This window comes from Nothobranchius furzeri, chromosome 5, assembly GCF_043380555.1.
Source record: "Nothobranchius furzeri strain GRZ-AD chromosome 5, NfurGRZ-RIMD1, whole genome shotgun sequence".
Taxonomy (NCBI): Eukaryota; Metazoa; Chordata; class Actinopteri; order Cyprinodontiformes; family Nothobranchiidae; genus Nothobranchius; species Nothobranchius furzeri.
Window position 1 is genome coordinate 74215129 of NC_091745.1, and position 16308 is coordinate 74231436.

Consider the following 16308-nt stretch of genomic DNA (forward strand, 5'->3'; position numbering starts at 1 on the left):
GGCAAATAAGGTATCTTGAACGAAAGGCAATAGTTAACCACTGATAAGATGATTCATTAAATGAGTTTAGCAATTTGTGGATTTTTGATGCATGTATAAAGTTTTAATCAGTTGTGTAGTGCTGTCAGATGTCCACGTAGTGTGAATTTTTAGAATAACAATATGTCTGGATGCTCTTGTTTTGTAGATTACGGTAATGGTTTGAAACTGTTTGCAGGTCGAGGCAGCATATATTCAAACAACAATTTTGTCTTCTGTTTTGATACCAAAATATGCATGTCTGTCAAAGTGTTTTCTTACAAGTAAGGTTTGACAGCTAAGATAAATCACGTTGTGGTCAAATAAAGTCTGTTCAACTGAGACTGAACAATTAGGATGATTAAAATCTCTCAAATCCCTGATGACTACATGTGACCATTTACGTGCTTATTTGGTAATTCGTAACATGTTTTTGTAAAAATCAAGATTAAAAATTATTTTTTAACAACATGTTTCTGAGAGCAGAAGCAGTGTTTTATCTTTTCCACAACCTAGATCATATTTTTTTGAGTCAAACATCTTAAACATCCAAAGAGGACTCATGGCAGTATTTTTGACTGAGGTAGCATTATGGTTAATATAAATGTTATTTTGACGAGATTTCTTTAGAAAACTATATGGATTTAAGTGGCTTTAGGACTGTTATATGAAAGTTTGGCTTTCCTTAAAGGTCTCGTGCTCGGCCTTCCTCCAACACAAGGCAGCCTCTCATGATTCATTCAGGCAAACAGACAGTAGCAGGCAGGCTAAACAACGGACGGGTAATCTAAAAGCTGGGTGGCCAAACCTAGAAGAACAAGGCTCCTCATTGAATAACACAATTAGATAATTCACCATGACGGATGTTGGTGAGGTTTTGATGTCGGTTTTGTCCACAATTCGTGTTCCGAAGCCGGGGGACCGTGTTCACAAAGATGAATGCGCCCTGTCATTTGCTTCGCCGGTGAGCCGTTTCTTTTATAAATCACACTAATAACTCACCGGAAGAGCAGAGCTATTTTCTCATTGTATTCGTCTCATGAAATTTAGTCTGACCTACAATTTTTTTACTCCTCTTTAACGAACTGCTTTACTACATGTTCTCTCAGCTAACTGGCAAGCTAGCGTCAAGCTAAGCTAATAATGCATTGTAATGGAAACGTAGCTTTTAGCTATCTCTGCTGGTTTAACTGTCAAACCAGAAAGCAAGATAACAAATGTTATGTGGCTACAACTATAGCCGAATTTTTGGAGAAGTTGTCATAAAAATGATCTTAGTGCTATAAACCTTTGGTGTTATACTTGTGAACATAGAAATCAATAAATTAACGTTAGTTACCTTGTTCTACAATGCTAACTAAGCTAACTAAGTTGCCCAGGTTACATCCACTGATGCTTTGTCACTGAGATGCACTGATTGGTTCCAACTTTTTTGTGTTGTGGACAGGTGGTGAGAGATCTAGGAGGTTGTGCAACAGTAAACATTAGTTTCTGTTTTTCAGGAGAGTGATGGAGGCCTGTACGTGTGCATGAACAGCTTTCTGGGCTTTGGTAGTCAGTACGTTGACAGACACCATGCTCGGACTGGCCATAGGGCTTACCTGCACATAACCCGGACTCGTAAGGCCAAGGTAGACCCTTGAAACCGTATGAATAATGTAAAAAATTTGAAAAATGTTCCATTTTTAAAATCATGTTCTATCATTATGCTTACAGAAGGAAGATGACAACAACTCTGGCTCTGGACACCCACCTAAGAAAAAGCCCACTAGGCTGGCAATAGGTAAGACGTCATGCTAAATTATTTGAATCGGCTTTAAAGTAAACCTGTGATTGCTGTGATAGTTTAAAAAAAAAACTCAAATTTAGTTTTTCTTGTAGTTTTTTGGATATCAAATCAATCAATCCTCTTTTTGTCATTTATCTTTTATATGCAGAATATTTTATGTTTTTTTTAATCATTCTTGTTTGTGCAAAACATAGGTCCCACTTTAATTCACTAAAATTTCATCATTGGGATTTTTTAATAGTAAAATGTACTGAAGGCATTTTACGGTCATCGTTACATGTCTTCTGTCTTTGCTGTTTTTCTTCTGCCCTAGGGATTGAAGGAGGCTTTGATGTTGAACAAGATCAGTATGAGGAGGATGTAAAGGTGGTCATTTTACCAGACAGACAGGAAGTGACTTCAGAGGATCTTGCTACAATGACTGATGTTGTCAGAGAGCGGGTGAGTCATCAAAAAATTAATTTTGTATCAAATAAAATCATGGGATGTTTAAATAAAATGAAACAAATCCCTCTAATTGCAATCTGGCTGATTCATTCCTTAAAACATTAAATTTTGTGCTGCACTATCAATAATTTTTTAATAAGAAATTAGTTTAAATAAAGGAGTTCTCATTTATGGCTTGCATGGTGGCGCAGTGGTTAGCACTGTTGCCTCGCAGCACGAAGGTTGCAGGTTCGAAACTCGGCTGCAGCCTTTCTGCGTGGAGTTGCGTGTTCTCCCCATGCATGCGTGGGTTTCCTCCGGGTTCTCCGGTTTCCCCCACAGATCACAACATGCCCTATAGGTTATAAACTGTAAGTCGCTTTGGATAAAAGCGTCTGCCAAATAAATAAACATAAACATGTCTTGTTGTGTAAATCTAGGTGTCTCTGTCAATGACGGGTATCATGACCGCCGACTCCGTGTCTCATGCCTTACAAGTCCAGCAGTGGGACGGAGAAGTGAGACACGAGTCGAAGCATGCCGCCGACCTTAAACAGCTGGACAATGGACTCAAGATCCCTCCCAGGTGAAGTCAAAGCTGTCTGGATCTTGTTCTCAGTTGCTTTTCATCAGACGATGGATCACCATCCAGAACGTGAAAAGAAAAAGTGAAATGTATATTTTAGAACCCATGCATCTGAAGGTTTTGCTTTTCTTTGTAGCGGCTGGCGTTGTGAAGTCTGTGACCTTCAGGAAAATCTGTGGATGAACCTGACGGATGGGAAAGTCCTTTGCGGTCGCAGGTATTTTGACGGCTCTGGGGGCAACAACCACGCTCTTCTCCACTACCAGGAGACCGGTTACCCCCTCGCTGTCAAACTTGGTACCATCACTCCAGATGGTGCTGGTGAGCAGAAACCTTTTTAAGCTGTAATTTGAGTATTTTTGGTGTTTTTTGCTGAATTGATCGAGTTTATGTTTTCATCCGTCCACTGCTGGTTTTCATCTGCTGCCTGTTTTCTTATGTCCAGATGTGTATTCCTATGATGAGGATGACATGGTGCTGGATTCCAAGTTACCGGAGCACCTAAGTCACTTTGGCATTGACATGATGACTATGGAGAAGGTGAGACTTGTGTTAAAATGTATTTTATTTAGAAAAACCGACACCGCTGCGAAGCTGCAGAGCGCTACTCTCAGGAGTGAAGGGAAACTAGAGACGACAGTTCGAAGTAGAGGGAGAGAAAAGGTACCTGACGCCGGGGACACACCGGTCGCCGAAGCGCCGGGAGGCGAAGCGCTCACGAAATTCGGCCACTGCTCCTCAGTTCAGACCTGACGCTTCTTTCTCTGCTCCTCTGCTCCGGTCGAGGCACGCCTCGTAGTTTTTCTTTTAACCACTTGGTGTCCTCCATTTCCTCTCTGCCTTTTCTCTGCTCTTTTCCTCTACACCCCCCTCCCCCTTGCTGTTTGTGTGTGTATGTGTGTGTGAACCTATGGTGTGAACCAGTTGTTAATAGCTGTCCTACGACTTTCTGCCTCTCTGTCCTGTTTGCTCCATCCGGTTGAAAGACACCCAAAACCACACCCCCTTCACGTGGTCAAACACACAAGTTCGCTGTGTGTGTGTGTGTGTGTGTGTGGTTTTTATGCAGTGTCTGTTTACGAACACATTTGACTATCGTGGAATTGTATTTTGAAATGCTTTATTTTGTTAAATTTACCGGCCTGCCTCTTATGTCTAGGTTTGACTTCCTGCCAGAATTGACGCGGTTCACCCGCGGCTCGCGAAAAAAATAGAGCAGACGCCGAAACGATCGCTGCACGGCACGAGCTAGAGCACCGGTGCGTGGCGCTTCGGCGGCCCATGTGGTCTATAGAATAGGATAACAAGGGCGCCGAATGAAGGCGGCCCCAATTTCGCGGCGCTTCGGCGGCTGGTGTGTCCCCGGTGTAAGGAAGGTTAAGTTAAATGCATTTTTAGTGAAAACAAGCCTAATGTTAACACAGAGTGATCATAACGTCACCGCGGTGAAGTTAGTTGGACTTCGGTTAGCTGTGTTTCGAGGACTCGTGCACGAGAGCAGTGGGTCGCCTGGGGGCCGTCAACAAATTTCTAGTCATTCCAAAAAAGAGGTAAAAAAATCAAAAGCTTCCAGATTAACTGATTAACTCATTCACTGCCAGCCGTTTCCTGATCAGAAAAGCCCTTCGATGCAGCATTTTTACAGTTTTTTTTTAAGAGTCACAGAACGTTGCGCGCTAGGATGACGTCAACGCCAAAACAACCAAAACAAAGCGGAGACTCACCTCTTACATCTGGAAGAATCTGCGAGTTTTGAGCGTTATCCGTTCTTTTGTAATCCGTTGTTGAATTGTGATCTGTAGAAGCTTTTCCAGTTCGTGCCTCACTTTTTTACAGCAGCGGCCCAAAGTGATCTCCCAACACATGGATGTTCTGCTTCCTGATCACGTGACGTGTGACATATGCGGATGAAGATCGGCTTTAGAGCGGAGATTTTTGTTCTGACGGTGCGGGGGCTCGTCCGACGCCCACACCGTAACAAAGTGCAAATGACGACTTAAGTCGTCATTTGCAGTTAATGAGTTAAATGACTCAATCGATTCTCAGTTGTGTTACTGAACTAAATCAACAAGACACAACACTTTTTTTTTTACATATTTCACACAATCTAACAATTTTTAATCAGATTTTCATTTAAATAAAGTGATTTTCTTCAATATCTTCAAGGTAAATTTATCTAAATACTCTAAACCAATTCCCAATTCTGTTACTAAAACATCACAGTTTAAAACATTCCTAGAGGAAATTCTGTAAAGGTTACCGACAAATGTGACCAGTTTTATTAGTTTGCATGGATGATAAATTAGAAAATGAGCATGCTTTGATTTTATCTTTTAATGGCTTTAACTTCTACCACCAATAGACACACTCGTCAATGTTTGTCTCCTTTATTATGAGGAAATCCTCCATTGGAATAAACTTTTTAAATCAGTTGCCAGTCCGCTGATGGAAATGAAACTTTTCTGTTGCTTTTTTCACTGTAATCATTTTCTGTTGTTCCGCAGATTCTAGTCTCTTTTCTGAAAGCAGAGAGGATTTAGTTCAAGTTGATTTCTTTGGTTGTTTTTGTAAAATTTAAAGAATTCTCTGCTTCCCTGAATGTTTGCATTACACAGACGGGCCTCTCTTTTCCGAACACCTGCATGTTTCCTGACTCCTGGCCAGCTGCTGCTTCTGTGCAGAGCTTTTATTACACAGATGTCTGTTTTTCTAAGATCAGCATACCCCTCGCTGTTCTCTAATGTGGTGTGTTGTGCTAATGTATTTGTGCACACGCTCGCAGACAGGGTGTCAGAAATAAAACAGACGGCAGATTGCAGCACTCAGCGCTGTAATGAGTCCTTGTTCATCTGTCTGCAGCCATTACCCTTCAGCCGGACTAGTTCTGCTGCTCCTTCATATATCAGGACTCGGTCCACTTCCTCTGGTGTTTTTATGTCTTCAACTCTCTGCTCTCAGACGGAGAGGACAATGACAGAGCTGGAGATTGCTGTAAACCAGCGTGTGGGGGAGTGGGAGGTGATCCAGGAGTCGGGTACCACCCTGAAGCCCCTGTTTGGCCCCGGCCTGACTGGGATGAGGAATCTGGGGAACAGCTGCTACCTCAACTCCGTCATGCAAGTGCTCTTCACCATTCCAGACTTCCAGAGCAAGTAAGTGCCTCACCTTTAAAAAATAAATGCTGTTTTTGTTTACAATTTTCATCAATCTGTCTCTGAAGTGTCACTAATGTTACCATATAATCCTTAAAGATGGTAGAAGCAGGATGGATTACCCAAGTGTTTCACACACTTCTGTTCTCGCAGGTACGTGTCTAACTTTGACAAGATCATCAACGATGCGCCGAGCGACCCGACCCAGGACTTCAAAACTCAAGTGTGAGTTTCCTCGTTATGCAAACAAAGCTCTGAGTTCACCACAAGATGCCTGAGAGAGCGGTGCATGAGGTCTCCACACACCGTCTACCGGCTTTTAGAAAATTAAATGAAAGTTTAAAACGTTTCAGGTGGGATTTTTCAGCTTTCAATGTTTATCTCTAGAAACGTAGAGGTTATTTTTCAGAGGAAGAAACGTCTGCTTCTACTGTGGCTTGTTAAAGCTGCTTTCCGGAGTTTTCCCCTTTCAGAAATGATGAAGGATTTTTCAGAAATCCTGTAAAAGCGATTATCTCATCATGTACTGTGGTAAAATGTAAGCGATACGTCCTTTTGTTGTTGTTTTTTGCTAAGCACGCCCCTGCCCCGCATAGCCCCGTGCAATAGGAAACCGAGCGCCGACCAGAACTAGCTAATAACGTTAGACTACCGCTTACTTGCTTCAAATTTAAGGAATACCTCGGCTGATGCAGAGTTAATTAACTTTTCACGGTCAAGAAAGTCTCTAAAATATAAATATATGAGAACACAACATGACATGAGGATAACACTCGTAAAACTGCGTGTTTTAGCTCTGTTTGTCTGCTACAGAAGCACATTTATAAAAAGACACGTGAAGTCGCCATCTTAAACAGAGCAACAGATTTTTTGTGTGATATGCTTGTCAGCCACTAGATGGTGCCATCAGATAAAATGTTTCTTTATTTATGGAAGTTTCAGGTACCAAACATTTTTTCTTGAATATAAAAAAAAAACGACTAAATATTTGCGCTGCCCTGGGAGGTGAATGCAGTTTATGCTGATCATTTAAAGGTGTGGAACACTGAAAAAAATTTTTTTTGATTGTTTCTGATTCTAACGGGTCACTCTTGAGATTTTTATGCAGGCTGAACATGAAAATAGTCTCCTACACCTACCTCCTGCATTAGCTTCTGATAGAAAACAGACGGTGAAACTCTAGGATTAGAAAATCCTGACAGATTTACGTCACCCTGTCACTTTAACATTCGTGAACTCGCCCATCTTGGCTTACAACGGGGAAGGCTGTTGTTGGTTTAGCGTCCAGGAAACCGCAGAGAACGTCTTAGCTAGTAGAAGCTAACCATTAGCATTAGCGAATCCACCACACAGCAGAACTCCTCCAGGTTTGTGTTATTTGTGGAGATAAAACATCAACGTTGCAAGTGAATGGTATAGTTACGTTGCTGTTAGCCAATCAGAGAAGAGATTTATCAGGAAATAAGACTAAACCCTGCTGTCTGAAGCTCAGCTGTGATGTGGATCACTGCTAGTTTCTGGAAATGGTGCTCCGGTGTTTTTAGCCCCCTGCCCGTGTACGACTTACGAGGCATTAATTCCTACTGCAGACAACTGCTAATGTGTTGATTAAACAAGTGTGCCACACCTTTAAAGAGTAACGGGCTTCTAATTAAACATACATTTGGATTGGTTTCTCTTTCTATCAGATTATTTGAGCCTTGAAGCTACAATTTCTAACATGATTTACTAGAAACGTTATTTGTTTGTTTCTGCTGAATTACTCTGGGATGCAGCTTTATGCTGTATTATTTTAAACTATTTCTGCTTTGTTGCATTATTGACAAGCCTTTTTAAATTCTCTACAGACAAACTATCCCTCGGGAGTTCGCTTTCACTGTATTTGGCACAAGCAAAGCCTCATTAAGGCTTCTACTCAAAACCTCCTTTATGAGGTTTCCTGGCTGTTCGTTGATGCTAGCTTTGTTTGTTTGTTCTCCAGAGCCAAACTGGGTTATGGTCTGCTGTCGGGAGAGTACTCCAAACCAGCACCGGACCCCGGCGATGAAAACGGTGCCTCTGAACCCAGGGTAGGAAGTAGGCGGTGGAAGAGAAACCCAAAGCTGCTCGTTCCCTCTCAGACTGAACTAATGCTAGCTCTCCCCGTTGATGCTTTTGCTGCAGGGAGACCAAATCGGAATAGCACCGCAAATGTTTAAAGCACTCGTTGGCCGAGGCCACCCTGAGTTTTCCACCAACCGACAACAGGATGCTCAGGAGTTTCTATTGCACTTCATAAACATGGTGGAGGTAAAGCTGCATGTGTTTTCTCTGGTTAGTCCTCAGCTGGCTTCTCTTTAAACTAGCATGCTTTTCTTTTCCCTACAGAGGAACTGTCGCTCTGGGTCCAATCCATCTGAAGCTTTCAGGTTTCTGGTGGAGGAGAAGATCGTTTGTCAGCAGTCGCAAAAAGCCAAGTACACACAGCGGGTGGACTACATCGTGCAGCTGCCTGTGCCCATGGATCAGGCCACCAATACAGGTGTGGAGCTGATGGGCCTTTAATCCTGAAGCTTGTTGTTTGTTTATCATTTTAATGATTTTTTGAAAACCTAAATAACAGAGGAGCTTCAGGAGGCGGAGCGCCGTCGGGAGGAGGGTGACCTATTAGCACCAACGGTGCGTGCACAGATCCCGTTCTCCGCCTGCATGGCGGCTCTCAGCGAACCGGAAATACTCACCGACTTCTGGAGCTCGGCGGTGCAAGCCAAGACTTCTGCTACCAAGTGAGCCGAGTGATAGCCTCACTCCGACTGAAACAGGTTTTAGAACGTGTTTCCTGATCCCGTTGATCTCGTTTGTCAGAACAACCCGCTTTGCCTCGTTCCCCAACCACCTGGTAATCCAGATTAAGAAGTTCACCTTTGGCCTTGACTGGGTGCCTAAAAAACTGGGTGAGCAGTGATGTCTTTTTGTGATTTGTGTCGGAATGTTGCCCACCGCTTAAAGAAAATGACAAAGATGGATATGTTTGGTTGAAATTGGAAGACTGAAATGCTGATTGGTTTTATTTCTTCTTGACAGATGTGAGCATCGACGTTCCCGATACTCTAGATCTGAGTGCTCTGCGCGCAACCGGTCAGCAGCCAGGGGAGGAGCTTTTACCAGAGGTGGCCCCGCCCCCACTCATGACCCCAGATACGGAGGTTAAAGGTATCCTGGGTTTCCCTGGCAACGAGGAGGACGACTCGCTCTACTCCCCACTGCTGTGTCAGTCTGTCTGTCTTTTCTGCTCCTTCTCTGACGCGTTTGTCCACATTCGTCTCCTTCTGTTCCTTTTTTCTGTTTTCACGAGTCCGTCCGTTGCCTTTTTGGTTCTCTTCATGATGTGACACAATTTGATATTGAAGTTTAGAAGCCGTATATTAATGTAGCACCAGTTAAAAATCTGTTTTACATCCTAGTAATTCATCTGTTTTACGTCATTCAGCTCCAGTCCTCGACGACTCGACTGTGTCCCAGTTGTGTGAAATGGGATTCCCACTAGAGGCCTGCAGGAAAGCGGTGTATTACACTGGAAACACTGGAATTGATGCTGCCATGAACTGGATCATGAGCCACATGGATGATCCGGGTGTGTGGAAAGTCAGGATTTACCAGGCAGTACTCCAACTGAGCGTTCCTGTGTCTTTATGGTTGCATCTTCTGATTGTCCGCAGACTTCTCAGCCCCCCTGGTGTTGCCCGGCAGCAGCACTGGACCCGGGACCACTCCCACCGAGAGTCTGTCTGAGGAGCACCTGGCAACAATCGTCTCAATGGGCTTCAGTCGAGATCAGGCCACCAAAGCTCTCCGAGCAACAGTTAGAGTCGAACTTTATTACTCCGTCACTCATAAACGCCGTATTCTATGTTAAAAGGAGCGGCCGTGGTTGAATGGGGAGAAAAGTTTCCGATATGAACTTTTGTTTTGTCTTTGTCACAGAGTAACATCCTGGACCGTGCAGTGGACTGGATCTTTTCTCACATGGATGATCTGGAGTCCATGGACGTGTCTGAAGGTGGTCGCTCAGCTGCAGAGAGCGAAGGTGGCAGGGATCCTCCACCTGGACCTCGTGTCCGGGACGGACCAGGCAGTGAGTTCAGAAGTTATAGGCTCTACTCAGTCTGGCTGTGAATGAGAACCATACATCTCTATTAGACAAACGTTTGTTTCTAGTGGTTCTGGTTCAAAGTAACTCTGGTGGTCATCTTTATCCAGAATACGAGCTTTTTGCATTCATCAGCCACATGGGGACGAGCACCATGTGTGGCCACTACGTCTGTCACATCAAGAAGGACCAGCAGTAAGTGTTTCTCACACGTTGCTTCTGCCATGTGGGTCTCTACTGCCTCTATAAAAACACCTGATGTGAAAAACCTGCCCATCCGTTTTCGATCAGTCTTTGGTTTTTAGGAATTATGTGCCTGAAACGAGCCGTTTCAAAAAAATCCCCGTTTGTGATGTCACAAACAAGGAAATTAACGTAGAACCACCTCTCACGTGCAATCTAGAGCCGCTGCTGGAGGAGCAGTGGCTCTAATCTGAGCCTTTCCTGGATATTAGAGCTTTTCAGATTAAAGCAACCCGAATGTGCGATGGGTGGGCGTGGCCCACTCCAGGTTCTTTATTTATTTATTTTTTTAAGTGACAGAGCCCTGAACATTTCATTTGAATCACATTAGTTTATTTTTTAAGTGAAACAAAAAGCCAAAAGAAAAAAATGCTTATTTAATGTATTACATGGTTAATTTACCCAATAGAAACAAGGAAATGCAAGCCAATAAGTAAAAATGTTATTGTTAAAGCGTCCCAGCAGGGGGCGCCATAGCCCCACCTCTCGAGCTGCTTTATGTTCTGAACATCACATATGAATATAGACGTTTTAGACATTTTATGTACCCAAATAAACAATATTCATGTAAAAAGAATGATTTTGTGTGTTAAGCTGCGTCGTGTCTCTCTTTTATTCATAGATGGGTCATCTTCAACGATCAGAAGGTTTGCGCTTCAGAGAAGCCTCCCAAAGACCTGGGATATCTTTACTTCTATCGTAGAGTGGCCGAATGAGACGAGGAGGAGGTGATGCCTTCAAACACGCTACAGCAAGCTCTTTAACGCCCTGGCCTGCTTCTCAACTGACAAACATGTAAATAAACCTCTCCGATTGCCTATACACAGTTAAATAAATTGGTGTAAATGTACAGATAAAGGTGTTTGGGGGGTTCTGCTGTTTCTTTTTGATTTACTGATCGCAAACCACAGGCTCAGAGTCTACCCGCCGACTATCTGAGAGCTACTGAAGCATGTAACACGGGCTGTAATCCGAAATATATTCAGAGAATTAGAAAAGTCAGCTTCAGGGAACATCCTCCAAACATCTGAGGGACTAAGATGGCAGCGTTATAGGTTGTTTTTTTTTTTTTACCCATAATTGGTAAGTTTACGCAACTGTTGATGCTAATTGACCCCTGACTATTGATCTGTTTCCACTGCCATCAGTAGTCACTGCCCTAATGTGTTTAGGAGTGCTGTGGTCAGGCCCCTCTTGTTTTACTTGATATCTGCAGCTTCGTGTCACCACGTAACCCAAACACAGCATCCTGTACCGGTCCGAGTGCAGAGATATAACAACCCACCGTTAGAAAGAAGAGAAAAAAGCGAAAACTTCAAAGTTTATCAGGAAAAACACCGAATCCACATGTTTTCCTCAAGTTTGGTGGGGGTGATACCCGGGTGACTCGTGTTTTATTTTAATTTTAAAGACAAGTGCTTTGTTACTTCTGCTGTGATAAATAAAGATTTCTCTGTCAAAATGAATTGTGGAGTTCACGTAATGCTTTTTCCTGCATCGTTACGATTTCTGGTTTATAATAAAGTGACTAGTCGGAGCATGTTTACCTGTTTTGTTAGCTTAAAAACACACAACTTCCTTGATGTGAGTGTAAGAGCAGCATACGGAATGCCAGGCCTCTGCTGCTGCTGCTGCTGCAAAAAAAAAAAAAGCAGCAGCAGCAAACCCACATTGGCCTACAACTTTCCAAAGTGCTGGTTTGTCTTCAACACTCTTCCGCCTTCGACGCGTTTAACATCCTTACAGGCTTGTTTTTCGATGGCATGAAGCACTCCGAAGCTCTGAAAAGGTTTTGACCCTCAGCAGCGGCACAAAAGTGACCCTATCGACTGGAAAATACGGTAAGCTCTCCATCTAAATGGCTAAAATTCAGATTTACATGCAAGCTGAAACTGGTTTCGATATTGCCTCCAAATCTGATGTTGTTGAGTTCAACCCACAATTTTAATACGAAGCGTTTAAAAACATGTTAAGGTTACTGTTTGGTGAATTTTTTTTTTTTTAGATTATTTAAATTGTAGTGAACCAAATAAAAGTGCATTTAAACCAATACAAAAAAAGAAACTTGCTAAATTTAGATTTTTGTTAAATTTTTTGGTGCGTCAACACTTAAGGTTTGAATTTAGTTTATTAAAAGGTGAATTTGAACGTTTTCTTATGTTATTTGCAACACAAGATGACAGAAAAGGCTCCAAAACTACAAAACATCATTCTCATCCATGTATTAAGTAATCTGTTACTAACTGATGTAGTTATATGACACGAAATCCAAAATTGGGGACTTTTGAAGTGATAAAATATAGAAATTATGTTTTAATTTCAGCTGTCTGAAAGTCAACCAATAAAAAACAAACTTGAATATCTAAATAAATGCGTATGTAAGATTTGTTTGACTATTTTTAAGATAAACTTTCTTCATTGGTAGAAAAACTCAATTCTTTTACTGTAAATGAATTTTTGATGAACGATCTGATGAAGTTGCAGCATCACGACTGGAAGCGTCCTAAAATGCATCATCGACTGAGTATTTAAATAAACATTTGTTCATTTATTTTTCCAAATCTAACATTTTCTCATTTCTACAAGTGTTTACATCAAAACGTAGCAATCTTTATCTGTTTTAACTCATTAAAGAGAGAAAAGCAGGAAGCAGAGAGGAGCTTGGTGGTTAGGGATCTCATGTTTTTGGGTAAAGCGCTCTTTCTCTCAGACGCCGTGATGATAAAATGGAAGTTCATCTCCACACCGTGCTGCACTGATGCTCCTTTATGGTTTACTTCAGTAAAAATTCCATTTGTGTTATTTTTTTTTTTTTACTTTCAGGTTCAAAACTCAGAATGAAGACAATTATCTGGTTTGGAGTTGGTGAGTAAATCAAAAAAATATATTTTTAAAGAGTTTTATGTTTTAATGCTATAAAATAAGTGTGATTTCTGTTTTTAAACTATAAAAATGTAAAGCGTTAGGGTTGTAATTAAGCATTAGATGTGTTTATTACATGATTCTACCTTATAAATAAGGAAAGTTTAATAAATGTGGCCCTCTCTCTCTAGTGCTGGGTGCTCTCGCTGCTGCAGGAAAGGTCTTCATCGCAGAAGTTGGGATGAAAAAGGCACTCGAGTGTGGAAACCGCAAGACCATAACAGACGTGCAGTGGAATCATGGTTCTGAACAGATTTGCAAGGTTGATGTTAAAACAGGTCGATCCATTAAAGGTAAATTCAAAAGTGTTTGAAATAAATCACTGTTATTTTCCTTATATCACTGTATAATACATTACTGTGTTTCTCCTCTGCATTAGGGAAAAGTAACATTTTAGAAAGGTCAAGGATAATACAAGACAAAAATCTGCAAATCCGTCCAGTAAAAGAAATGGATGCTGGACGCTTCACCTGTATAGCAGATGGTGCAACTTATGAGCACACACTTATTGTGGTCTCAGGTGAGTCTCAGACTCTGGATGGAGTAATGTAGGCCACATGAGGACTGGTTCTCTAGTATTCTCCAAAGCAGCATACTTTTTCCATTTTTGATCTTCATTATGAAGATCAACCACTGACTCAGTTTTCTCTGCAACGTGGATGTTTAATCTCCACAAATATCACAAGCATGGAGGAGTTCTGCTGTGTGGTGAATTTGCTAATGCTAATGGTTAGCTTATACTAGTCGAGATGTTTTCTGCTGTTTTTTGGGCACTTAACTGACAATCTATCAATCTTTTTTAATCGTAGAGTTTCAATTTTCACGTTCAACTTGCATGAAAAACTGATTATAATCAGAAATAATCATAAAAATGTGTTTTTTTAGTGTACCACTCCTTTGTTATTGTTTAAAATCCTGTCTATGGATGGATCTGCCCTCAGGGCACCACTGTTGCTGAGACTTTAGATTTAAAATGATTTAGTTTATTTTTGGCATTATTTATTTCACGGGTTGTTATGTGTCTACAGATGCAGTCTGAATCATTTGCACTCTTGTGTTTGTGATTATTTCTGTATTTTCTCCATGTCTGATATCTCACTCTTTGTCAGTCTCGGTTAATCCCTCCAGCGACCTCTCAACGGGCGCTGAAGCGTCTCTGGAGTGTCGGGTCACAGAGTCAGACCAAAAGTCCACAGTCAAGTGGGAAAAGCCAGGTGGTTTGTTTGAGAATTCCCCAAAAGTTCAGCTCAGCCCTGTGGAAGCCTCACATGGAGGGCCTTGGCAGTGTCATGTGACCAACGGTGCTGAAAATTTCAGCAAAACTCTGATGATCTCTGTGAAAGGTAGAATATTTCTAGTCAAGAGTTAAACTTTTAATGTTTTTGTCCCAACAAAAGCATTTTTTTCTTCTTCCAGAGGCTGATCCTAAACTGACTTTACCAGTTCCAAACCATGGTAATACCAACATTCCCAAACCATCCGAAGATGATTGTTCATCACGTTGCAAAGACTGTGCGTGTCGTTTGTTCCACATTTTCTTACACCTGATTCGTCACTTGACTCGTTATGATCTTGCCTTTGCCCCAGCTGGCAGCACTAACCACCAGCCTCCATCCGGCGGGATGACGCTGCTGGGTCTGATCTGGTGGGTTTGGGTTGCAGTAGGAGTTGGCAGCCTGGTTGTGATCATCCTGATCATTGTTGTCATTGTCATGATGAGGAGAATCAGGAGGCGGAAGGTAATCGAGGAAAATCAATCAGGAAAAACTGGTTCTGGATAAAATATAAAAGTGACATTGAGTCTTTTTGCCGGCTTTTTATAGAGGAAACTTCTGAAGATGAGGGACGCCAAATTGCCGCCGAGAACCAAGAAGTACTGCCAGTGTGAGCGGTAAATGTTCTTAACACGCCTCCATCTATTAAAAACCCCTTTACACCCCCTCTCCAGTAATCTCCTCTCTCTTCACAGATGCTCTCTAATAGATTCAGCTCCGTTTGCACGGATGACTGTTTGACCTTGGTCTTCTCGGAGCCTTTTACCAAGCACTTCATTATTGTGTTGTAATTAGCGTGAAAACTTCTCCTCTTTGCTTTTATCACAGCCAAACAGCTGCAGCACAACCGCAGCTAGGACGCCGGAGAGAGAAGCCGTCAGCCCAGCCGCTCCGACCCCTGCTGATGGAGTGACATGAAAGAGGAGGAATGGTGAAAGAGGAATGGAGAGATGGCGAGGAAGATAGAGAGAGGGAGAGAACAGCAGAGTGAGAGTGGCTTGAATGTAAATGAGCTATTAAATGTTCTGGATGAGCATATCTAATCAAATGTAATGCTAACGGCACTTTGAGCTTTTTTTTATCAAATGCTGTCGTCACATCAGATTTAGTTTCCTTTTCCTGTTTGTTGTCTTGAGTCTGATTCTCCAAATCTGTTTCAGTTCCAGCCACTTAGCGATTGTTTGATTTTTGCTCAGACTTTGCCATCATTTATTTTAACCGTAAATAAAAATAGTAAAGATTTGCATCAAATTCCATCTGTTTTTCCTCTTCCAATTAGGTTTTGCATTAAGCCTCCATCACAGGGATGAAATTGCACAGGTTAAATTTTATTTAAAATGTCTGTACGCTGCGAAAACTGGTTTTCAAGAAGGTAAAAAATCGTATTTTTTAGATGTGTTATCATATTTTTTGGTTTATTGTCTGTAAAATCATCACTTTTGTAACAAGGTAAATATTCTTAAATCTGATCTAAATCTTGTTTGAGTTAAGTCTCCCAGTGGGGTTAGCAAAAGTTAATTGGCTACAATTCTAAAAACTAGCAAACTATTCAAAAGTTAGATTTATTTGCTATTTTTAAAACTTCTGACCAATCAACCCTTACTTTCAACAGTCTTGAAACACCCCCGATCCCAATATTTACCAGTTGTCTATACGAATAAAACCTTTACGTTCCTGTCAGTTTTGCACAAAATGACTTGGACAGAAATACCAGGATACTCCTGCTAAAGTCCATTGGAAGTTCAACAGCTGGTTACTACTTGCACAAA

General features: G+C 41.7%; 2 protein-coding genes across 3 annotated transcripts; both read left to right on the plus strand.

Moving 5' to 3' along the window:
• The first annotated feature begins 736 nt into the window (after window positions 1–736).
• usp5 (ubiquitin specific peptidase 5 (isopeptidase T)) lies at window positions 737–11809 on the plus strand. Of its 2 annotated transcripts, none has more exons than XM_015950246.3 (20): window positions 737–982; window positions 1521–1649; window positions 1735–1801; window positions 2121–2248; window positions 2674–2819; window positions 2956–3140; window positions 3265–3359; window positions 5778–5971; window positions 6125–6196; window positions 7953–8040; window positions 8135–8260; window positions 8339–8492; window positions 8574–8736; window positions 8816–8904; window positions 9035–9220; window positions 9441–9584; window positions 9670–9812; window positions 9935–10085; window positions 10211–10295; window positions 10966–11809. In XM_015950246.3, the coding sequence occupies exons 1-20, from the start codon at window positions 875–877 to the stop codon at window positions 11057–11059; spliced, it is 2547 nt and encodes an 848-aa protein (XP_015805732.1). In that variant the 5' UTR covers window positions 737–874; the 3' UTR covers window positions 11060–11809. The 2 variants fall into 2 exon arrangements, with proteins under 2 accessions (XP_015805732.1, XP_015805733.1); XM_015950247.3 differs by having other exon boundaries at window positions 9035–9163.
• Window positions 11810–12069: 260 nt separating this feature from the next.
• On the plus strand, window positions 12070–15593 carry cd4-2.2 (CD4-2 molecule, tandem duplicate 2). The gene is made up of 9 exons (XM_070551100.1): window positions 12070–12184; window positions 13167–13208; window positions 13397–13558; window positions 13645–13785; window positions 14375–14608; window positions 14682–14777; window positions 14853–15004; window positions 15089–15156; window positions 15368–15593. The coding sequence occupies exons 2-9, from the start codon at window positions 13181–13183 to the stop codon at window positions 15450–15452; spliced, it is 966 nt and encodes a 321-aa protein (XP_070407201.1). The 5' UTR covers window positions 12070–12184; window positions 13167–13180; the 3' UTR covers window positions 15453–15593.
• The last annotated feature ends 715 nt before the right edge of the window (window positions 15594–16308 follow it).